This window comes from Chelonia mydas, chromosome 7 (genome assembly GCF_015237465.2).
Source record: "Chelonia mydas isolate rCheMyd1 chromosome 7, rCheMyd1.pri.v2, whole genome shotgun sequence".
In the NCBI taxonomy this organism is placed as follows: Eukaryota; Metazoa; Chordata; order Testudines; family Cheloniidae; genus Chelonia; species Chelonia mydas.
In genome coordinates, this window is record NC_057853.1 from 122,740,207 (window position 1) to 122,764,260 (window position 24,054).

General features: G+C 59.5%; 1 protein-coding gene across 2 annotated transcripts in view; it reads right to left on the reverse strand.

The window, feature by feature from the left end:
- Nucleotides 1-5,434: 5,434 nt before the first annotated feature.
- HPSE2 (heparanase 2 (inactive)) overlaps nt 5,435-24,054 on the reverse strand; it is a 280,559-nt gene continuing 261,939 nt past the window's right edge. Inside the window, exons 10-12 of one of the 2 annotated variants that reach the window (XM_043552473.1) lie at nt 9,648-9,793; nt 8,122-8,339; nt 5,435-7,417 (exon numbers count right to left, since the gene is read on the reverse strand). In XM_043552473.1, the coding sequence (XP_043408408.1) occupies nt 7,356-7,417; nt 8,122-8,339; nt 9,648-9,793 (426 nt within the window). In that variant the 3' untranslated portion in view covers nt 5,435-7,355. The remainder of the gene's footprint in view (nt 7,418-8,121; nt 8,340-9,647; nt 9,794-24,054) is intronic. The other variant, XM_037905356.2, reaches the window with a different exon arrangement.

Below are 24,054 nucleotides of genomic sequence, written 5' to 3' on the forward strand. Positions count from 1 at the left end.
GGCCCAGTCATTGCCTGGGAGGGCGCCCACAGCCGCAGACAGCTCCTAGGGCGGGCGGGAAGATGCTGCCTCAGGGGGTCTGTTGGGGGCCTAGTATCTCGGCTGGGTCCGTGTGTGTGTGTGTGGGGGGGCCCTAGCCCCGCTCTGTGCACACATTGCCACGACTACGCTCTTCGGGGCGCTCTAGCGTATCACGGGCACGGCTCTTCCTGCTGGTAATCGCCACTGCTCGGCGTGCAGCCAGGTCCTACGAGCCAGGCCAGGGCACTGGGCGGAGACATGGAGCCAACCGCTTCCCCTGAGAAGCGCGCACGAGAGCCGGACAGGGGGTGTCTGTCTTGGGAGGCAGCCCCAGAACTCAGCACGTGCGGGGGCCGGGGCCCAGGAGCAGTGAGGGCCGGGCCTGCCCCGAGAGGAGACGGGATTTGCACCAGCGTGGGGTGTTACTGACTCAGCGCTTGGTCTCAGGGTTTTAAATCACGGAGCTGCCAGGCCCGCGTGAAGCCGTGATATGCAGCCAGCCAGCGTCTTCCCGGGCACAAGCCATCTGGGCAATGGGCGAAGCGCCGGAAAGCGTGGCGTGCAGGGCAGGCTCCAGGCCGGGAGCGGGGATGCTGCACTGCTCTGCATGACTGGCTGCACTGGGCGCGTCCCCCGCCACCCCTGCAGCGAGGGGAAGAGGGGGGATGCAGCGCTGGACCCTCCCCCCAAATTCACAGCAACCTGCCTGTTACTAGGGCCGCAGCCGGAGACTGCGAGCCCCACAGGATCTGTTCCCACTGCCCTGGCCTGTCCCCGCCCCTCCCGCCAGCCCTCCCGCCAGCTGGGCAAGATCCCAAGCAAACCCCCAAGCGGGGGGCTGGGGGACACTAAGTGGCCAGGCAGAGGCAGGAATGGTGTGGGTGTCTGCCCCGTGTGTCCTGGTAGGTCAGCATCTAGCGATCCTGGTGATCGGCTGGGCAGCCACCGAAGCCAACAGCCCCCAGCCCTGCCACTCCCCGCCCCTGCCCCCCCAGGCTTGCAGGCTGGCTGAGAACGGGAGCCTAGCGGCAGCAGGCTAAGGGCTCACCCCACGTGCAGCGCTGCCGTGGCTGGAGCACCGAGTGCCGCTTCCTACGGGTCAGCCGAGGCACCCCGTGGCCGTGAGAGGAAGTAGCTGTGTCAATGGGAGCCGCCCGCCCGTTGGCGCTGTCTACACCGGCAGTGACGGCATCGCTTGGGCGCGGACGGTCTGCACCCCGTAGCTACCCCGACCGGTCTGTCGTGCACCAGGTCCTAGCTGGTGCGTACCGAGGGGAATCCAGGACACAACGGGGCAAGGAGTTGGATTTTAGGAACGCACAGCTGGGGGCAGTGAGATACCCAGAGCCCCAGGTGCCAGGAGCGGGAGCTGGGGAAGCCCAGAGACATGCTGGTGAGGGTGCGCCAGGCTGGACACCCCAGTAACACGGCTGCACAGGGAGCGAGCGTCCGTGGTGGTGGTTACAGGAGACTGTACTGGGGGCAGCTACGCACAGAGCGTGGGGCTGGAGGGCTGGCCACTAGGGGGCGCTCTGCAGGTGAGCATGGAGAATTCCCAGCTCCTGTTCAGGGTGGGAGGTGGCTCAGGACTCCTGTCTGGAATGAGTCCCACCCTGGCCAGGCATCCTGCTGCTGGAAGCCCCCCCAGGCTGCCCCCCGTTCCAATCCTGGCCCTTAATTCAGAGCCAGCAGGGGGGCAGCCAGTCAAGTGGGGGCCCTGCTGGTGCAGGGGAGAGCAGGCAGAGGTTTGGGACAGGCAGAGCGCTGGCTGCCGGCAGGGGAGAACAGGCAGAGGGTGGGAGGGTCGGGACAGGCAGAGCGCTGGCTGGAGGCAGGGGAGAACAGGCAGAGGGTGGGAGGGTTGGGACAGGCAGAGCGCTGGCTGCAGGCGGGGGAGAACAGGCAGAGGGTGGGAGGGTTGGGACAGGCAGAGCGCTGGCTGCCGGCAGGGGAGAACAGGCAGAGGGTGGGAGGGTCGGGACAGGCAGAGCGTTGGCTGCAGGCGGGGGAGAACAGGCAGAGGGTGGGAGGGTCGGGACAGGCAGAGCGCTGGCTGGAGGCAGGGGAGAACAGGCAGAGGGTGGGAGGTTGGGACAGGCAGAGCGCTGGCTGCAGGCAGGGGAGAACAGGCAGAGGGTGGGAGGGTCGGGACAGGCAGAGCGCTGGCTGCCGGCAGGGGAGAACAGGCAGAGGGTGGGAGGGTTGGGACAGGCAGAGCGCTGGCTGCAGGCAGGGGAGAACAGGCAGAGGGTGGGAGGGTCGGGACAGGCAGAGCGTTGGCTGCAGCCAGGGGAGAACAGGCAGAGGGTGGGAGGGTCGGGACAGGCAGAGCGCTGGCTGCAGGCAGGGGAGAACAGGCAGAGGGTGGGAGTATCGGGACAGGCAGAGCGTTGGCTGCAGGCAGGGGAGAACAGGCAGAGGGTGGGAGGTTCGGGTTAGGCAGAGCGTTGGCTGCAGGCAGGGGAGAACAGGCAGAAGGTGGGAGGTTGGGACAGGCAGAGCGTTGGCTGCAGGCAGGGGAGAACAGGCAGAGGGTGGGAGTGTGGGGACAAGCAGAGCGCTGGCTGCAGGCAGGGAGAACAGGCAGAGGGTGGGAGGTTCGGGTTAGGCAGAGCGTTGGCTGCAGGCAGGGGAGAACAGGCAGAAGGTGGGAGGTTGGGACAGGCAGAGCGTTGGCTGCAGGCAGGGGAGAACAGGCAGAGGGTGGGAGTGTGGGGACAAGCAGAGCGCTGGCTGCAGGCAGGGAGAACAGGCAGAGGGTGGGAGGTTCGGGTTAGGCAGAGCGTTGGCTGCAGGCAGGGGAGAACAGGCAGAAGGTGGGAGGTTGGGACAGGCAGAGCGTTGGCTGCCGGCAGGGGAGAACAGGCAGAGGGTGGGAGTGTGGGGACAGGCAGAGCGTTGGCTGCAGGCATGGGAGAACAGGCAGAGGGTGGGAGGGTCGGGACAGGCAGAGCGCTGGCTGCCGGCAGGGGAGAACAGGCAGAGGGTGGGAGGGTTGGGACAGGCAGAGCGTTGGCTGCTGGCAGGGGAGAACAGGCAGAGGGTGGGAGGGTTGGGACAGGCAGAGCGCTGGCTGCAGGCGGGGAGAACAGGCAGAGGGTGGGAGGGTCGGGACAGGCAGAGCGCTGGCTGCCGGCAGGGGAGAACAGGCAGAGGGTGGGAGGGTCGGGACAGGCAGAGCGCTGGCTGCCGGCAGGGGAGAACAGGCAGAGGGTGGGAGGGTCGGGACAGGCAGAGCGCTGGCTGCCGGCAGGGGAGAACAGGCAGAGGGTGGGAGGGTCGGGACAGGCAGAGCGTTGGCTGCAGCCAGGGGAGAACAGGCAGAGGGTGGGAGGGTTGGGACAGGCAGAGCGCTGGCTGCAGGCAGGGGAGAACAGGCAGAGGGTGGGAGGTTCGGGTTAGGCAGAGCGTTGGCTGCAGGCAGGGGAGAACAGGCAGAAGGTGGGAGGTTGGGACAGGCAGAGCGTTGGCTGCCGGCAGGGGAGAACAGGCAGAGGGTGGGAGTGTGGGGACAGGCAGAGCGTTGGCTGCAGGCGGGGAGAACAGGCAGAGGGTGGGAGGGTCGGGACAGGCAGAGCGCTGGCTGCCGGCAGGGGAGAACAGGCAGAGGGTGGGAGGGTCGGGACAGGCAGAGCGCTGGCTGCAGGCAGGGGAGAACAGGCAGAGGGTGGGAGGGTTGGGACAGGCAGAGCGCTGGCTGCAGGCAGGGGAGAACAGGCAGAGGGTGGCCTCACTCTGGTTGCAGCCCAGGCTTCCTGTGTGCCCCCCCGTGGGCAGCATGGTTCCTACAGCCGCGCTGGCTGGTTGGGGGCAGAGTCACAGCGTCATGCTGGCAGCCTTAGAGATGGGACGTTCCCGTCGACACGGGGCTGGGGGCTCAGCCCCGGCTTGGCACCCAGTTAGGGATTGGCTAGGCACGGCCTGCGGCCTGGTGGTGCAGCTCCCTGTTGGGGCTGGGCCTTACGAACAAGTGGTCTCAGCCTGGCAGCAGACGGATAAGAAGGGCTTGGGGCCCAGCTGTGACAGAAACGGACCCCAGCTGTTGTGTTGCACACGCATGCAGACACTCACATGCTCTCCAGATGCTCCGGCTCTCGCACTCCAGCTGTTCTGTCCCACTGCCCTGCTGCAAACTGGAACAGTGAAATGCCCAGGAAAGCCTGGCCCGCAAGCGTGGGATTTCCGCATTGTTACCAGCCACATCCTCCTCTGCCAAAGGCCTCACACCCTCCCCAGTCTCCAGGACTCCTTTGGGGCTGGGAGTAACCCGGACAGTGCTGTGATCCCTGGTGTAAGGCTCTCACAAAGGCAGCTGGGTGGTGAGGTGGATGGGAGTCCCCTGCTCCAGCGCCTGAGGAGTTCACACCTGATACCTCGTGGGTGAGATCTAAGTGCAGAATTCAGCCATGGCGGGGTCTGTGCCTGGCTCCTGACAGCCGGCCTGAGGCTGGTACCCACGCTCTGGAGTCGCTGCAGGACGGCCTGACAGAATCCAGCCCTAGACTTCACTTCTCTGTGGGTGACACCAAGCTCTCCCTCTCCCCAACTCCCTGGCCCCTCTACCTCCCTCTCTCTGGAGCCCCAGCTCCTGGCCTCACCTGTGTCATTGGCTTGGACGGTGCAGTCGCTCTCCTGCACTCAGGACTTCCGAAGCCAGAACCTTGTCCCCTTTGTCCCTGCCCTGTGAACCCCTTTGCCAGAATTCACACTCCCTCCAGCCGGGATCTGGATCCAGGCCTTCGCCACCCTATCGCCCCAGCCGGACCCTGCTTCACGGGCTCCCTCACGCCCCACTGCCACGCCTGGAACCCCACAAGGCTCTGCAGCCTCTGGGCACAGCACGCTGAGGAGCCCGGCACTGACTGCTCCAACTCTCAGCCCCCCAGTGATGTGCAAAATGGCTCAGCCAGGTCCTAGCCAGCCAGGCAGGTGGTTGGCACCGAATGGGCTGTGCCCTCACACCGCAGGGTTACCGCTGGGTTAGTGACCAGCTGCCAGCGTCTCGCCCCTGCCAGGGGTACAGGCTGGCCCGTAACGCTGACTCTGCCGGGTCCTACCCGTGCCTGTGTCACTGGGTGAGTTACGCCCCCTTTCTCCCAGCTTTCTGGGCACGAGGGCACCTCTGAGGGCATGGGCTGCTGGGCCGCTCTGGGAGCCAGGCCCTGCTGAGGCTCTGTGGCCCAGCTCCCCAGAAGACCCTGAGAAGCACGTGCACAAAGTGGTGACAATGGCTGTGACGCGAACACACTTGGGCCCGGTGTCCCTGAGTCACGGAGCAGCAGCGGCTGCTCTGTTGTGTAGCCACGTCCTACAGCTGGGGACTTGGCCACGGCTCCAGGCCTGGGACAGACCACAGGAGCATGGCACGGCGGGCCTGGCATTCGCTGCTGCGGAGAGACGAGGCCAGGCATGGTTGGACAGCCCACCTTTATTATCCAACATCTCCCACACAATCTCAGCTAGCTCCCGGAGCCCGGCTCTCCACACGCCTCAATAAAATCTCTTCTGGAAGGAAATATTCACACCTCTAACAATGCCCCCCAAACCCCTGGGGAGCAGTGACCCTGCCTGTTTCATCTCAGCCCCCTTCTCCTGTGAGCTGGGGAGAGGAGTGCCCCACCCCACTTCCCTCCCACCAGCTTCCAGACTAGCAGAGCTCAAAGTTTCTCTTCTTCAGAAAATATAATTTAAATATTAACATTTATAGCGAAGGCTCCTGCAGGCCCGGCTCGCAGCGCCCCAGCCAGTGCCGGGGGCAGGACTCCTCATGGCTAACGCCCCTGCACAGGGCTTGGCTGAGCCCATACGGGCTTCCTTAGCCTGGCCGAAGCGACGCCTTGCAGCCCCCCAGCGTGTCTCATGTTGCCCCTGTCGCAGCGTGGCTCCCGGAGGGGCTGGTACAGCTATTCCCTCACCCACCTTGCCTGTCTTGTGGCCAGGAGGCACTGGGAGGAGCTACTCCCATGCACGTTCTGTCTGGGAAAGCTCTGGGTGGCTCGGTGGGCTGATACCAGGATCCCTCTGGCCCTCGGTCTCTCAGTGAGGTGGGCACAGGGTGCTGCATGGCTGCCAGGACCTGACTCTCAGGATCCGAGGGGAGAAGCAGTAGGAGGGCAATGGCTACCCCTGGGGACCAGTCAGTGTCTAGCCCATCACTATATTGAACGATGAAATCCCTTGGGGATGGGGGGGGGGAGCTGCAGCCCCGTGCTGCACTGAGCCTGGCCCACTTGTTTCCCCAGTCCTAGGCTCACCCCGTTATGGGCACTGGAACAGCAGTGTGGGGAGAAGGGTGGCCGGGAGGCTGGCTTCTCCTTGGGGCTGGCAGGCTGGAGCTGCCAAGAGCCCCTGGCACTCTCTGTCCAGCAAACTCTGCCCGAAAGCAAAGCGCCCTGGGGGAGCGCAGAGCCGGGATGATGCCCACAGTTCCCCACAGCCTTGGTTAGCGTGGGGAAGGGGAGGCTCTGAGGGGCTGGGCTGGCTCTAGCCGGCTGGGTTAGCTCCATCCCCTTTGCAGTGTTTGTGACTCTGCTCCCTGTCCCAGCTAAGAACACAACTCTTGAGCTCCCTGTCTCCGCACTTCCCACAGAGCAAGAAGCCAGCTCCCGTAACCAGGAGGCTGTTAAGAAGCCGGCCTGGTGCAGCGCTATCCCCTGCAATCCGAGCCCTCGGAGCCAGGGTCGTCCGTGGGCACAGACCGAATTCACCAGCCGGATTTTCACTAGTCCTGTGGAAGAAACGCTGGCGGTGTAAAGAGGGCGTGTGGCCCACAACTCCCGGGCACCATTGCCTCTGAGTTGCAGGTCTCTGGCACTGCACCAGGGCCTCAAGTTCTCAGCTTTTCCAAGAGGAGCCAGTTGTCTCACCAATGGAGTCATCTTCCTCCCCACAGACACAGCAATCCCAAGGGCCAAGCTGGCTCGTACTGCTGGGGCCAGGCAGCCAGCTGGCCAGGTATTGCTGGGGGAGCGTTTGCCATGCCTTTGGGCCACGCTGGAGGAGTCGCTCGGGACTTCTCCGCTCTGAGTGGTTATTCTCCAAGGGGCACAGGACATCCCTCCGGGTGCAGAGTCCCCAGGAGAGGAGGGCCCATTCTGCATCAGCCAGGCCTGGCAGTGGGCAGGTCACAGCCCCACTGCCTGGCAGCAAGTTCTGTGCAGGAAGCGAGAGGACGGGGAGGGTTAAAGCAGGTCCAGCAGGTCTCGTCTTGGCCAGTGGCTTCGGGTAGAGCTATCGGTACCGGCAGGCCAGGGCGTTAACGTTCTTCACCACATAGAAGCTCATGGTCAGTGGCGGGATGACCAGGGTGCGGCCAGCACGAAGGGGACGAGGTTTCAGCTCAGGAAGTGTCCCGTCATCCGCCATGGCCAGCAGCTGCCCGTTGAGCTGCACGGACCTGCAGGAGAAGCACACTCAGGTCAGCATCTCCACATCGGCCTGGGAGCCCGGCAAAAGGCGGCCAGCAGGCACGGCGTGTGCATGGAGCCCGGTGGGCTGTGCACTCTGCACGCATCTGCCCAGGAGGCAGGAGCCACAGGTCTGCAAAGGCAGGAGAGAGCCCAGCACAAAGATGGCCATGGGAGGAGGCAAAGGAAAGAGCAGGTGGTGCTGGGAGCCTCTGCAGGGACTGATGCATGAGGACAATGAGCTGAGCTCCCAGGGGGCTGAGCTCCCACAGCTTCAGCAGGAGTCGGGGGGGGGGGGGGGTTTGCAGGTGTTCAGCACCCCCCGCCCAGTCCCTTATCTGGGTGCCTCACTTGGGGCTATGGCAGTGGTAGGCAACCTGCGGCCCGTCAGGGTAATCCACTGGCGGGCCGTGAGGCAGTTTGTTTGCATTGACCGTCCACAGGCCTGGCTGCCCGCGGCTCCCAGTGGCCCTGGTTCGCCGTTCCCGGCCAATGGGAGCTGCGGGAAGCGGCAGCCGGCATGTTCCAGGCGTCAGCTGGGGGCTCACGAGTCCCAGCTGCAGGTGGTGCACCACGGCCTGGCCTCAGCCCTACGCAGTGCGGCGCAGAACAGCAGCCGCTGGCCACGCACCCCTGCTGCTGGCTGCCAGGCCCCGTGCTGGCGTTCAGGGCACAGCCCCGTGTCCGCACTCACCGGGCGTGAAGCCCGTCCTGGCCATGCGGCTGCAGCAGGTACTGGTGAACAATCTTATCCCGCAGCGTCCCCACCAGCTTGATTTTCTTCCGGGAGCGATGCAGGTTGATGATGTAGAGGGTGATGGATCCTCGGACATAATTGTGGCTGAGAGCGAAAGTGACAATGAAGGTGGGGTTGTCTGCTGTTGACTAGGAAACCGCATCGGTTCTAGGCAGCTTTAAAAAACAGGATGTAGCGAAGAGGCCAGTTAAGCAGGGGCTCTGTGCTAGGAACCAGCCTTTTGCAGAGCCCAGGAGGGGACGACACCAGCACTGCAGGAAGTGGGGGCCGTCACTGTAACACTGCAGGGTTGGCATGAGCCCTCCAAAGGGAGAGAGGCTGTGTGTAGCAGGCGCAGACGCTGGCTCCCTCCCCAGACCTGTACGGAAGTCTGTGCCCTGTTTCCATCCCCCTGGGCCTAGCGAGGGGCTAGGATGAATACGCGCTGGGCTGAGCAGCATTGTGCCATGGCAGGGGCGGGCTCAGGGCCTTGATTTACCCTCTAATGAGCTCAGGGTAGCAGCACATGCCCGACCCACGTGGCCCCGTGGCTGCAGTTGTCTGCCCACATTAAGCAGCAGGCACCGTGCCGCTTCCCCTGGGTTGCAGGTCAGAGCGGGGCAGGGAGGTGGCGTTTCCAGGCAGACACTGAAGGCGCAGGCCCACGGATTCACCTCCCTTGTGGTGTGCAATGGGGCAGGGCACAGGCATGTGCTGTGGGGAGCCCCTGCCCCAGCTCCCGGGTATGTGGGGATTACAAGGGGGGATGCTGAGAACAAGGTGAGTGCTCTGTGTGCCCGGGGCGCTACCCTGGACACGTCCCGAACAGAGACAAGACATGGGTGCTCTGTCTCGCCCAGCATGCAGCCCAGACGGGGGCCGGAGAGCGGGCTGCACCTGTTAGTTACTGGACAAGGTTTCCTACAGGGTGGGGGGATGTTGAAAGCATCTGGAACATGTAACCGAACGGCCTCCCCTTGGCCACAATAGGAACTTGTGTCCGTGGAGATGGCAGGCCCCCCCTCCCCTGTGGGACCCTTTGAAAGAGCTTATCACCGATCCAGCCACCAGGCAGCTCCCTGTCAGCCGGAGGGCAGCGTAACCCGACCCTCTGGGGCCTGGGTGAAATCCACTCCCTTGATCTCCCTTGCTGGGCTTGTGCCCAACCCCCCCAGTCTCGCTCTCTCTGCTTGGGGACCCGCTGCCATTGCAGGAGCCTCCTGTTCTGCTCACTCCCATGGCACGGGGCAGCCCCATTCCCCAAGCACCTTCCGAGGGGGGCCAGCCCCCTACAGCCCCCCCTTCCTGCACCCCCTCTGCTCCCCCAGCGGCACCGGGTGCGCCTGACCCAGCAGCCCCGGGCAGCGAGCGCCAAGCCTGTCCGGAATATTTCTGGTGTGCAGCTCGGAGGCCCCACGGCCTCGCCGCCCTGGGCTGCCCACGGAGTCGTGCAAGGAGCAGCCAAGCCTGGCCAGGGGACTGACTTGTGGGAGCTGGTGCAGTGAGCGTAGATGCGGAGCTTGTCCCGAATAACTCTGCCGGGCCGCGGCTCCCGCTGGAGCCCTGCCACGTGGACGGCCAGCACCTTGGGCCCAGCCAGGCGCTTGAAGAGGAGCGAGAGCCAGTAATCCTGCCGAGAGGGAAGAATTGACACGTCACCTCCTCCGCGCCCCGCTGGGCTGGGAGCAGAGCCCCCCCGCCCCCCGCTGTATGACCCTCGCTAAGCTTAAACCATTTGGGCTGCAGCTTCCCATGCCTGGGGGCTGCCCCGGGCTCACCGCTGCTGGGACCTTTCCACCCTGCGGCTCAGCTGCACCCTAGACTCCGGGAAGGGCAAGATCCTGGGTTTTGTAATGTTAAAGGAACCCCAGCACCCCCCCTTCGGAACAGGGCCTGTGGGTGGCTCCCCTGAAAATCCGCCCACATGGAGCCATGTTATAAACCCTCTGAAAAACCCCAGCCTGCACCTGCTCAGCAGAGACACCCAGGGCTGCCAACTTTCTAATCGCACAAAACCGAACACCCCTGCCCCGCCCCTTCCCAGAGGCCCCACCCCCTCACTTTCACTGGGCTGGGCAGGGGGTTGGTGTGCGGGAGGGGGTGAGGGATCTGGGGTGGGACCAGGGATGAGGGGTGCAGGGTGAGGGCTCTGGGCTGGGGCAGGGAGTGAGGTGCGGGAGGGGGTGTGGGGTCCCGGCGGCTCCTAGGTGCATGGGCAGCCAGGGAGGCTCAGCTCACTGCCCTCGCGCCTGCAGGTGTCGCCCTCACAGCTCCCATTCCTGGCCAATGGGAGCTGCGGAGCCAGCACTCAGGGCGGGGCAGTGTGCGGAGTTTCCCTGGCTGCCCATGTGCCTAGCGGCCATGAGGACCCAGCAGCCGCATACGGCTAGGGCAGACAGGGAGCCTACCTTAGCCCCAGGCCTCGGCTGCGCTGCCGACCGGACTCTTAACAGCCGAAAACCAGACGCCTGGCAACCCTAGAGATGCCTCAAAGTTTTACAGCAAAAATCTTTGAAGCTTCTGCCATCCCTGAGCAGGCGTCATGCCTGATGGCACGGCCGCGGGACCTGGCTGGGCCTGGGCCTGCCCCACAGAGCGAGCCAGCATGCTCCCTCTCCGGGTGGGGCCGGGCGCCTGGCTTGCCTGTGTGCTCAGTGAACCCTGGGGGTGCCCAGGCAGCAGGGAGGAGGCAGCTGCCGGCTCAGATGCAGAGGGGAGGGGAGAGCAGCCGGGGAGACTGCAGCTGGAAGAGGATGGGAGAGACACTGAGAGGAGACTGGGAGTGGCACCGTTTGTGGAACTGGGGCAGGCAGGTCTGGCCCACCCATAACTAGAGGCCGGCCTCTCACTAAACTCAGGCTCCAGCTGATAACACGGGACAACACAGGAGAAAACAGGAGTGAATGTGAGGTCAGGGGATGAAAACAAGGAGCCAGAGGGGAACACGGGGCAGAGACCCTGATGGCGTCCACTGCTCCTCACAGGCGCCTAGGGGTCAGTGGACACCGCCCAGAGGAACTCTGCCTGGAGCGATGACTGCATAAGGAGGGGGAAATAGGCCCCAGAGCCCCCGTCAAGCTTCCTCCTCCTGGCCTGGTGGGTGGATGGCCATCTTGGGCAGGGCCGGGGGGAGGCTGACAAGGCAGTCCCGCGACAGGATGCTCCAGGATCAGGAGGTTAAAGAAATCCCTGTCCCAGGTCGGTACTTATCGACTGTGATCGAGTCACCTCTCCAGCTTCTCTCGGACAAGTTAACTAGACCAAGTTCCTGAAGGCTCTTGCTATCAGCCCTGTGGTCAGGCCTTGGCTCCTGCTTGTAGCTCTTTCCTGAATCCTTCCAATTTGTATCCACCCTTTTGGAAGTGTGGACGCTAGAACTGGAGAGAGAATTCCAGTACCGGGCTCACTAAGGCTGTGTACAGAGGAAATACCAGCTCCCTGCTCCTCGTTATGACCTACTTCTGCCTCTGCGGATCACGCTCGGTCACTGGGAACTCATGCTTAGGTTATTAAGTCCTTTCTCGTGCCACTGCATCTCAGGATACAGATCCCCATCTCAAAAGTGTGACCTACTGTGACACTGGCAGACCAGATGCCAGCTCATGCCGAGGCCCCTCGGCCTCTCTGGGCCTGACAAATACATCGCTGGAAACAGTCTGCCTCGCTTGTGTGTTAGTGTTGTTAAAACAGACGTTAGTGTTGGAAGAACGTGTTTAGTGTTCAGACATTATGAAATGCTTGTAGGACGCTGCATGTATTAATCTTCCCTGGAGTAGCTGTGTCCCAGGTTCAGGCGATATTTAAGCGTTTGCTCTGTAACTATAAAAGTATTTGCTAAAACAGTAAAACCCCACAGTCAGGAGAGACGCGTCACCAAGTGTGAAATGCTCGTTTACCACAAGAGGTGACATCTTCTCCCCAACAAGAGAAGGCGCAAGAGACACCAGACAAGCCACTGTGGAACATCAGTGGATAAAAGACTTTGCTGATGGTTTCCACCACACCCATGAAGAGGGCACGTGCACAAACCCTTGTCCCATCATAGCTTGAATGCTGGGAAAAGGGCATGAAAATCCCTGTCAAGGAAGTATTCTCTCTATGCGGCTTGGAATGCGGAGATGTGATATTTCTAAGCATAAGCAAGGGATCTCCAAGCTGCCTGGCTCAGGTAAGCCCTAAGGACATATAGCACTTGCATATTATAGCACCATCTATTACCTTTTGGACCCTAATACTACATGTCATTTGTGTTGGGGAAGCTGGGGTGATGGGAGCGTTTACCTGTTTTAACCTTGTCAATAACTCTCATTTCTTTTTCCTAGTTAATAAATCTTTAGTTAGCATTACAGGATTGGCTACAAGCATTGTCTTTGGTTTGAGATCTGAGTACAATTGACCTGGGGTAAGAGACGTGTCCTTTGGGACTGGCGGTAACCTGATACTGTTGTGATTTTTGGTGTAAAGTGACCGTCTATCACATAGGCCAGCTTGCCTGGGTGGCAAGTAGGCGGAGTGCCCAAGGGACTGTCTGTGACTCCGTGGTCAGCCTGTTATAATGCTTTAGGAGGTCACTGGGTTGGTGACAGCTAATTATAGACCATATGAGCAGTTTGGGGTTTGTGCCCTGCTCCTTGTCAGTCTGCCCTGAGGTTGGCTACTCCAGACACTTACACTCTCTTCCTAGGTGTATGACCTTGCCTGCAGCTGTATTAATGTGAATGTTGTTTGACGAGGCCCCTTACCCTGCGATCCAGGCCAGTCTGTAGAACTGACCTGTCCCCATCATTATTTACCTCTCCGCCGGTTCTGCAGTCATCTGAGAATTTTACCAGCAATGGTTTTAAATTTTCTTCCAGATCATTGATAAAGATCTTGAACGGCAGTGGGCCGAGGCCACCCCTGTGCGACCCCACCAGAAACCCCCCAGTGGATGACGATTCCCACTTACAATTACTTTCTGAGATCTCTCATTTAATCAGAGTTTAACGCAGGCTACACTGGTTTTGCGGAGTACTCTCTACGGGGTTTTCAGCGGAATGCCACGCAGGGCTGAGCCCAAGGCCTTACAGAGACCTCAGGCCTTGTCTAGACAGTGCAGCAAAGTGCTCTGGGGGGTGTGATTTGTAAAGGGCTCTAACCGCACTGTGCAGACCCTGCTGGCGTGCTCTAAAAGATAATCTCGTTTGTTAATGTGAACTAGGTACCGTTTAGAGCACGCCAGCAGGGTCTATGTGGGGGGAGGGGCCCTTCAGCTGGGAGGACAGAGCCAGTCACAGATGTAACGCCGGACTAAGCTAACAGAAAGGAATCGGCTCAGGTATTGGTCCCCGGGGAAGGGAAGAAGCTTTCTTGCTCTAACTACTTTGCAGAGCCATTAACCTGTGCTGGCCCTAAGGCCCTCGGTGGAGCTGCTGGCAGCAAGCACCCGAGCAAAGAAAGCAGCTCAGTGCTTCCGCAGCTTTTCTGGCTAGGAAACCTGATTTATGGGCCGGAAGGGCAGCTGCCTCAAGTGATGTGATTTGTAGACTTAGGGCCGACCATATCTACCGAGTGCCATGGGGCCAACGAGGGCTCAGGAGCTTTCCATTAGACAAGGAAAACCCAGAGGGTCTCATTTTATCTCTCTTCACCCTTTAATTCATTGCAGGAGCTTTTAGAAACTTAAGCTGTTGGAAATGGGGCTGGTTAATCAGCCCTTCAGACAGACCTATTAACCAGATCCTCCTGTCTCCAGCGTGGTTACAGCATAACCCCCTGACCTCTCCTAGACAGAGCGAAGTTGCTTGGCAGCACGGCTGCGTTTGTTCAATTGTGTACTAACCACATGTAGCCGTGACCAGAACGCTAGTAACAGACCCATAGCCGCTCAGCCCCTCGGGCTGTAACCAGCAGAGGCAGCTGAATAGCACATGGAAGCTCTGTCAGCCCCACGGGTGCACAGCCAACCAGCCCATCTCGTGCCCAGGACAGAACAGCATCCACGCCTGCCTGCAAAGGGGACAGTCCAGCAGCAGCGACAGCCAGTGGTTTGCTTCCGGGCGTGATACACTTGTGGGGATCTTTGTGAGACACGTGGAAAACGGCTCCCACTCCAGCATGCTTGTCGGGACAGGAGAGGGCCCCTTTCCAGCGGGATCTTAATCCCACCGGCCGAATTTGTCACTAGCTCCCTCTATCCTTCCTTCTCCAGAAACAAACGAACGTGAGCCCAAGACACATTTATACAGTGGGCTTCAGTAACTTGCTCCTCATGTCTATTCCCCAGTCAGTCAGTGGCTCTTTACAAACCTGTCCTTGCAACAAAGCCCGTTGCCAGCTGTGTCCACATATCTAGTCAGGGGACACCATCACAGGGCCTAATCACATCAGCCACACTATCAGAGGCTCGTTCACCTGCACATCCACCAATGTGATCTATGCCGTCATGGGCCTGCAATGCCCCTCTGCCATGTACATTGGCCAAACTGGACAGTCTCTACGTAAAAGAATAAATGGACACAAATCAGACGTCAAGAATGATAACATTCAAAAACCAGTCGGAGAACACTTCAATCTCTCTGGTCACGCGATTACAGACATGAAAGTTGCAATACTTCAACAAAAAAACATCAAAAACAGACTCCAACGAGAGACTGGGACTTGGTCCTGCTTTGAGCAGGGGGTTGGACTAGATGACCTTCTGGGGTCCCTTCCAACCCTGATATTCTATGATTCTATGATTCTATGACTGCTGAATTGGAATTAATTTGCAAACTGGACATCGTTACATTAGGCTTGAATAGAGACTGGGAGTGGATGGGTCATTACGCAAAGTAAAACTATTTCCCCATGTTTGTTTCCCCCCCATACTGTTCCTCACACGTTCTTGTCAACTGCTGGAAATGGCCCACCTTGATTATCACTACAAAAGGTTTTTTTTCTCTCCTGCTGGTAATAGCTCACCTTACCTGATCACTCTGGTTACAGTGTGTATGGTAACACCCATTGTTTCATGTTCTCTGTGTATATAAATCTCCCCACTGTATTTTCCACTGCATGCATCCGATGAAGTGAGCTGTAGCTCACAAAAGCTTATGCTCAGATAAATTTGTTAGTCTCTAATCTAAGGTGCCACAAGTCCTCCTGTTCTTTTTACCACTTGTTCTGTGAGCTGTGCTGAGTTGCTGGCGGGGCTGGGGGCGTTGAGCTGTACAGCCAGGCACTGGAGCTGGGGAGCAGTCACACGGGCTGCGCCTCCTTGGGTCCCACCAGCTGAATTCCCTCTCTGCTGGTCCCACCTGGCTTGGTATGTCTCTGTTTTCTGGACGACGGCCGGACAGTCGCCATCAGGGTGACGGAGGAGGTGAGATCCATGCCGGGACATGGAAAGACCTGACTGCCCAGCAGGGGACATTAAATGCAAAGCAGCAGGTTTGGAGCCTGGCTCTGGCTCTTTCCAAGCAGGCCGGCTGCTGCTTCCTGTGGCGTGGAGCAGATGGAGGAACAGCCTGAAATCTCTCCTCTCATCGCCTCCGTCTGACAGAGCCCAGCCATGGTGGCCGCAGGGAGGGAGCGGAGCTGCTGAGTCAGAAGGGACAGAAACCAAGAGCGATCCCTTTGGAGTTCTCGCAACGCTTCTCTTTTCACTTCCCGCTCGGGTGGGAACAATAAATCCAGGGTGGGACGAAAGCAAAGCCATGGCACTGGCGGCTTCAGTTGAAGCAGGCAGGTCTCCAGAATTTCATGGCACCTACCCTGGAGACACGGAACAACATCTGCAACTGAGCAGGCCAGATGTTGAAGCGCTGCGGCTGGCAGAACATGGCTGGGAAGGTCACAGCACGCCTAACGGGGGATCAGGAGAAACCAGATGGGGAAATAGATCCATTGCCCACTTCTAATGGAGTGAGAGTTGTAGGAGGAGCACACCTGGTGCCCTGCCCCCAACACCGGGAGGGAGCCGTTTAACTCCACGCTGGCCAGCTCTGAAGTTTGTAAGAGAGAGAGAGGCCTGGAAAGGCCAGAAACTCCCAGCCCCATGTCCTCCCCATTAGCCACATGTGACAAAGAGGGAATGTTCTTAATGTTTTCTCTGAATACTGTGTGGGTGCCTCAGTTTCCCCGATGCAGTTCTTAAGTCTCTAGGTGGTGGGATAAGGGTATTTGATTGTTGCAGAGTCCTAGAGAGGCTGCACAGAGAATGGCCGACACCCTGTCTCCTGGCCACTGATGGCCTGGGCCCCTCTCCACTGCAAAGGGGCCAACTGAAGGTGTTGGAGAACAAAGAGATCAGGTGGCCTCCTGGCCCAGGAAAGAGACAAAGGCTGGAGGAGGAGTTGGGGGCTGGCTGGGGACAAGGAGTGAAGGGCAGACGTGGTTGTCTGGCTCATTGCCCCCCAAAATGGAGCCAGCTGAGGTGTCCTGTTCTCTGCACCTACAAGCTCTGTGTTAGACCGTGTTCCTGTCGTCTAATAAACCTTCTGTTTTACTGGCTGGCTGAGAGTCACGTCTGACTGCGGAGTTGGGGGGCAGGACCCCCTGGCTTCCCCCGGACTCCGCCTGAGCGGACTCGCTGTGGGAAGCGCACGGAGGGGCAGAGGAGGCTGAATGCTCCGAGGTCAGACCCAGGAAGGTGGAAGCCAGGTGAGCTGTGTGTCCTGCAGACAGGCTGCTCCCTGAGAGGAGGCTCCCCCAGAGTCCTGCCTGGCTTCGTAGGGAGCAGCTCCAGAGCATCGCCCGGGGACGCCCCTTGACAGAGGGGGCCGCGTGCTGCTCTCAGTCACACGGATGATGCAGCCCCACCCGTTGCTGACGTGTTCAGACCAGTGTTGCGGTGGTGACGGAGCTTGGGGATTTCCTGCACTTTGTGAACTTTCCGGCTCAGTCCAAGGGCTGCAGTCCCGCAGCGCTGCCTGCCGTCCTGGCGCTCCATGGTACGCTGATGGCGTGGAACTAGCTGGTGCCGATGCCGTCAGTACCAGACGGACAGTACTGGAGTCGACGGCAGAGCATGAGACTGGCGCTGCCTCCGTGCCGGAGCGCAGGTCTGGCCCAGCTCCATCTGCCGGACCTCAGAGTCACGGTGTGTCTGGCAGAGGAGGACAATCTCCCCGAGCCCGGGGGCGGCTGTGTCCCATTTGAGGAGACCTCTCTTGGACGAGCTGAGGAAGGCAAAGGAGTCTAAGGGCACTGCTAGCTAACCAGAAACCAAATCCCGGAGACGGAGATAACAGGGGTGTGAGGTGAGCACCACACCGAGCGCGCTGACTCTGGCCGGGGGTGGTGAGAAGGACGGGGGGGGGGGGCAGTGCCACCATGGGAGGGGCTCGGTGGGCGAGGGCACAGCGCCACCCCGACGGCCGGGTACCGCGACGCAGAGTTCTCCGGCTGCAGCCGCCAGGTAGGCGCACCCTGAGCGAGCCGTCTGCAGCCACTCCGTGACGAACGGCTCCTCCAGCCGCTGGGGGCAGGACTCGGGGGCGGCTACTCCCTGCTGGGAGCTCAAGCAGCACAAGGAGGCGTCTGACGTGCCACACGCCGGCCGGCTTCGGGTCTCCACCGGCCGCATCCCACAGCCCCTCACAGGGACCCGCGAAGAGAAATCCAAACTGGGCAGAGATCCTGAGCGTGGCCAGCACGGCTGGGCAGCTCCCAGAATGGGGGGCTCCCTCTCCGCTGGGCAGGAAAGCCCCAGCCTGGCTCTCTAAGGTTTCTGGGCTGCAGCTTGCTCAGCAGGCAGAGCCCTCAAGCTGGCCTACCAGGGTCCCGGGGGCCACTATCTGGGGAGCTGGGAAAGTTTCCTGTACGAGTCACTGTCACTGTCCCTTTCAGGGAGCCAGACCCCACCCAGGGGCTCGCTCTGCTACTAGGGGAAGCTTCACTGCCCCCTTGGACCGAGCCTTCAGCACCCCTGGGTCATGCCGTGAGCTCCCTCCAGCGAGTCCACCTGAGAGAGACTTGGACCCCCAAGGGGCGCAATGCCCCCCACCTCCAGCCCCTGCAGGGCCGCAGCCGGCGCGGTTACAGCAGGAGGGTTATGGGGTGTGGAACAGAGCTAGGCAGGCCTTGGGTAGTACCGAGGGCAGGAAGTTACAGTCTGGTCCACCTTGGTTAGCCCTGATCCCTCTTTTGTTCTATTCAGGAGAGTCTCAGACTTCCAGCAGCCCACCCTTAACATCCCGTCACCTGGCCCCTCCTCCTTCCTTTGTTCTTGTCCCTGGGCAAACATTGTCCCCTAGCTCCTCCTCAGCCCTTTGTTCGCCTGCTGGTCACACCTAGCTGGCTTCTTGAAGAGGCGTGGGCCATCCATGGTCATTAGTTGCTAGGTAACAAATCTCCTGGCAATTGGAGTGGCCACTGTCTTCTGGAAGGAGTCCTTGGGGCACCTTAGAGACTAACACATTTATTTGGGCATCAGCTTTCGTGGGCTAAAACCCACTTCATCAGATGCATGGAGTGGAAAAAATGGGTGTTGCCATACCAACTCTAACGTTTGAGTTGGTATTGCAACACCCATTGTTTCATGTTCTCTGTGTGTATATATATCTTCCGACTGTATTTTCCACTGCATGCATCTGATGAAGTGGGTTTTAGCCCATGAAAGCTGATGCCCAAATAAATTTGTTAGTCTCTAAGGTGCCACAAGGACTCCTCTTTCTTTTTGCTGATACAGACTAACCTGGCTACCACTCTGAAACCTTAGAGACTAACAAATTTGTTTGGGCATAAGCTTTCATGGGCTAAAACCCACTTCATCAGATGCATGCGGTGGAAAATACAGAGGCAGATATAAATACACAGCACATGAAAAGATGGGAGTTGCCTTACCAAGTGGGGGCGGGGGGTCAGTGCTAACGAGCCAATTCAATTAAGGTGGAAGTGGACTATTCTCAACAGTTGACAAGAAGGGGTGAATCCCAAGGGAGGGGGGGAAATCACCTTTGTAGTGCTAATGAGACCAATGTAAACAAGCTGGCCCATTTCAAACAGTTGATAAGAAGGTGTGAGTATCAGCAGAGGGGAAAATTAGTTTTTGTAGTGACCCATTCACTCCCAGTCTTTATTCAGGCCTAATTTGATGGTGTCCAGTTTACAGATTAATTCCAGTTCTGCAGTTTCTTGTTGGAGTCTGTTTTTGAAGTTTTTGTTGTTGAAGAATGGCCACTTTTAAGTCTGTTATTGAGTGTCCAGGGAGATTGAAGTGTTCGCTGACTGATTTTTGAATGTTATAATTCTTGATGTCTGATTTGTGTCCATTTTTTCTTTTGCATAGAGGCTGTCTGGTTTGGCCAATGTACATGGCAGAGGGGCATTGCTGGCACATGATGGCATAGATCACATTGGTTTTTGCTGATACAGACTAACATGGCTACCACTCTGAAACCTGTCTTCTGGGACTGTCCATGGACATGCAGGGAGGATTGGGGGAGGGAGGCAGGCCCCAGACAGTCAGTGCCCAGCACACCTGGATCTGCAGAGAATAAAAGACCTTTCCCTGCTACCTAGGTAACAATGCAGCATATTGGGGAAACTGAGGCACACACACTATTAACACAAAATATTACAGAAAACTCCCACTCAGTCACAGCCACACTGGATGCACTGGCTCCCAGGGTGAGAATCCTGCACCGATACACTCTCCAGACAGCGAGTCACGGTTAAAGCAGGCAAGGCAAACCAAAGCAACAAACTCAGCATCCTGCCTGCTGAGCCTGACCTGCCCCAAAACCGGGGTTCGTGTTTATGCAGAAGTAGCAGTGAGAGCAGAAAAGCTACCCAGGATGTCAGGAGAGGCCACTGCCGTAAAAGCAAGAGAGCCTCTTACCTGTCAGCCGAGAGCGGGACAGAGGCAGTTACTAGTCTCCGGTGCCCCCGCAGAGCTGGCGCCCCCGGCTTGGGAGGAAATTCAGCGACCGAGTGCGAAGCCCAGGGAATCCGGGACCACATCATGTGCCTGAGGCTAAGCCCGTGGCGGAGGGCGAGGCCCGGTGCCGCTTGGTGACAGCCAATGGTGCACTGGGAGCTGTCCCTGACTCTTTTCCCTGGACCATGGGGAGGGCGTCCTTGAGGCGCAGCTCCACTCCTGTTCCCAGCCCCGCTCCCCCGGTGAGGGGCCAGCTCCTGCTCACCGCTGCCGGCAGAGCCTTCAGCGAGCACCTCACCTGCCCTCAGATAGCAGAGCGTGGGCCCGCCGGGTCCTGCTGGGCGCGGCTTGGCGGGAGGCCTTCAGGCACTGTCCGGAGACGACCCCATTCCTCCAGGCAGGCCCGTCCGGGCTACAGTCCATACTGACTGGACACTCCCGAACAGGGCTTCATTTGTAACGAAAGAGGGGCCGGGCTTCAAGCCATTTTTTCACTTCATAACTGATGCAGCAAACCCAGAGGTGCCGGGGCCCAGCCCTGCTGGGCCCAGAGGTGCCGGGGCCCAGCCCTGCTGGGCCCAGAGGTGCCAGGGCTCGGCCCTGACACAAATTACACCCTGCTCCTAATAACCCGCCCTCAGACCTGGGCTGTGTGTGACGGATGTGGCTTAGGCGCACACTGCTGTGGATGGCAGGGGATACAGCAGCCAGCTCTGCAGGCATTGGGGGGCGTCCTGCAGGGGGCGGGAGGGAGTAGGGGGGTAGGTGGGGAGCAGATCGCCCCCTGGAGGAGACGGCCCAGCCTGTCTGGGCGTGCAGCGGGAGCCTGGAAGACACTCTGTTATCTGTAAGTTTGCTGGCGTTTGACAGGTCAGGGCTGTTGTAAATCACCCAGCTTGGACTCCCGTGGTTCGTGCGGAGCTCCAGCCAGGATTAAAGCATTGCTGTCTCAGGAGGGGGCAGCGTCTGGCAGCGCACTCAGGATGCGCAGCGCAGCAAGGGGACCGGCTCTCAGCAATATCACCGAGACGCTAGTTCTGGGTCAAACAGCAGGTTCCCTACCGTCACGTGTTCCTTAAAGAGACACTGCCCGCGCTCCTCGGAGCAGCAGCTCCTCAAATCCCGTTCGATAACACGTACAGCAGTGAGCGTGGCCCTGCTGCGCCCTCTCCTGGGCTTTCATGGGTCGCTGGGTGCCACTGGGGCAGGGCTGGGCATCGCTAGCTGATGAGTTAGGGCGAGAGACTGTGGGGCAATGGCAGGTTATTGCTCGAGTTTGGTCCAGGCCGGAGTGCATCTCATCCCTTTCCCATGGCAGGAGCAACGCTGCTCCAGCTCCCCACTGCTTAGACGCGTCTGATGAAGTCCAGAGGCGTTTCATGGTGCAGTGACGGTAGGAGGGAAAGGTCCTGTAACCCACTGTGACAGCAAGCAAAGAGGAGCCGCTCTGAGCCGAGGAGGCAGCTCTAAATCTCTCTCTCCAGTCTCGGATAAAAGGAGCCTCTTGGAGGTCCTGGTCACCAGTGCAGGCCCCAGAAGTCTGCAAGCATCCTGTTGGGGGAGGGACCAGGGAACAAGGGATGCTGCAATCATTATGCAACGATACAACCGGGGGTGGGGCGCTAGGCGCAGATCCAGGTCTGAATCACACTCAGGCCAGGCCTCGTGCAATGACAATATGTGACCCCAACAAATCCCTGGGAGGAACAAAGGATGGTGTGGGTCTGGTTTCCTCCCTTCACCCCAGAACGCCCCATCTGGTCACCCAGTTCATCCCCAGGGCCAGTGTGGGGCTACCCCCAGGGAACCTTTCTAGTGCTTTGTCCAGCCTAGATGTAAAGGTCCCAAGTGACAGGGCTTCCGCGCACCTTTGTGGGGCTGACTTCACAGCCTGAGTGCTCCTCTGGAGAGACCCCCCCCCTCACATTCTGCATGAGCCCCTTCCTCCTAGTTACAGCTGGACAACAATCCACCCCAAACACTTTCTGCCCACTTTTCAGTCTCCACCCCCCAGATATCCACAGACAGGTAACGGAGCACTGGGGCGTGGCACGGCTGCTTGCTCTGTCGATTTAGTCCTCAGGAAACGATTCCACGTTGTCACTATCTGCTGGACTGTCTCCCTCTCCTCCACCCTTCATATGTCGCCTGTGAGTGCTTCGAGGCGGGGACCGGGCCTTTGGACGTGCCAGCACAGGACCCGATTCGGACCAGGGTCTCTCAGCACGTCAGTGGTACAAATCACGCCACGTCATCACGGGGCTGAGAATTCACTAGCCAGGCAGCCAGCATGAGGGCGGCTGAGCTGCACTGTGTCTGTGGCATCGTGGATTAGGGCTCAGCTGGCAAATGCAGGTTGGCAAGGCCCTGCCCCGGCAACGCGGCGGGCCACTTGGCTGCGGAAGCCTGAACATTGGGTTTGAAACGGGCGCAGGGCAGGGGGCTAATGTTTGCCAAGTGCTTTGAGGAGAGAAGATTCTCAGCCTCGCACTCACCTCTGTATTTCATAAGATACCGTCCTTTAGCAGTACCTGGTGCCCCCCCTCTCCTCTCCCGCCTCCTATACCCTGATACCCAGGCAGGCAGTGGGAGTCTCCACCTGCCAGGCAGCAAGGAGACAAACTAGCTGCCAGGCCAGTGGGTAGAGGCAGCCTGCTCCTCTCATTCCAGACACCGGCCGATCTGACCAAATAGCCAGTAGTTTGAAAGGTGCTGAGAGGGGAGAAGCGTGGGGAAGAGGAGACCCACCGGTCAGTCGTTCTTGTTTGTAGACGGTCTCCCCCTTGCCCACCAGAGCAGACACAGCCTGCAACCCTGCAGAGGGAGATGGCTCTTACCCCCAGCCAAGCCAGCCTCGGCGAACAAGCGCACCGGGGAACACGTACGTACGTCGACACAAGACCCCCTCTCTTCAGCTGACACTTAGAAACACTGAGCCCAAAGCTGAGCTATGGGCAGGGCCCCTGGCCGTTTTGGTGAGACGGGGCGTTTCTCCAGGCTGAGCTTTCACAGGTGGGGGAATCTGCTCTTTGCAGCCAGGGAGCAGGATGGGCCCAAGTTCTGAGCCTCCCAGAGCGAATGACTCAAATGTTGCTGTCCGGCATTTGCCTTTGTGAACAGGGTGGGTCACTAACAGACTCAGACCAAGAATCCAATGCGATTCTCAGGGACCACATTAAAAATTCTTCAGCTGTCATTTCGCCAATGCTAGCTGAGGGCTGCCATGGCCCTTGGCACACTTGCACTGCAATCAACACGACTAGACCGGGACGAAGGTGTCCCTCAGCAAGAGGGAGAGCGGCAGAATCTGGTCCCAAGCACGTGGATCTTACGGTGATGGCACTGCCTAGACAGACAGGCGGACAGACGGACAGTCTAATGACCAAAAGCAAAAGAATCCCCCTTCTGCAGTACACACCACCGTGCTCTGCAATGTTCTCGGCCCCTTTGGGCGACACTGCGCCGGTGAAAAATGACCTCGGAGCTGCCAGCGTTCAATCAAAGCTGTGCCAGGCACAGCACGCGCGCAGCTCTGTCCAGGGCTCTCAGCGGGCTTTGCTGCTCACAGACGACGAAGTACGGAAGGGTACCTGTACCTGGAGTTCTTCGAGCTGAGTCCACATACCCACACGTATGGGTAATGCGCTGCCTGGTGGTACCTAACTGCAGAACCTTCCAAGCAGTGTCCGCGTGCCGGCCGATCCCCACCTCACCATCCTCGGATGTTCTGGGGGCGAGGATACACCAGGGGGCGCTGCACGCTCTACGTCCTCTGCCCTTCCACCACTAGCCCGGAGGAGAAAAGCAGGGCTGTGAGCAAGAGGGCGAGACAGGTGCGAAGCGTGAATACGCAGCCTCATCTCGAAGAACTCGGTTGAAAGTAAGTCACTTTCATTTCTTCTGCATATTCCCACTCCTGGGTAATTTGGGAAGCAGTGCTGAAACCTGAGGGGGAGGGAACAGCGTCCTAATTAAATAACGATTGACGCACCATTCTACCAAATCTGGCATCTGCTCTTGAAGGCAAATCCAAAGCTTAACGTTTGAGA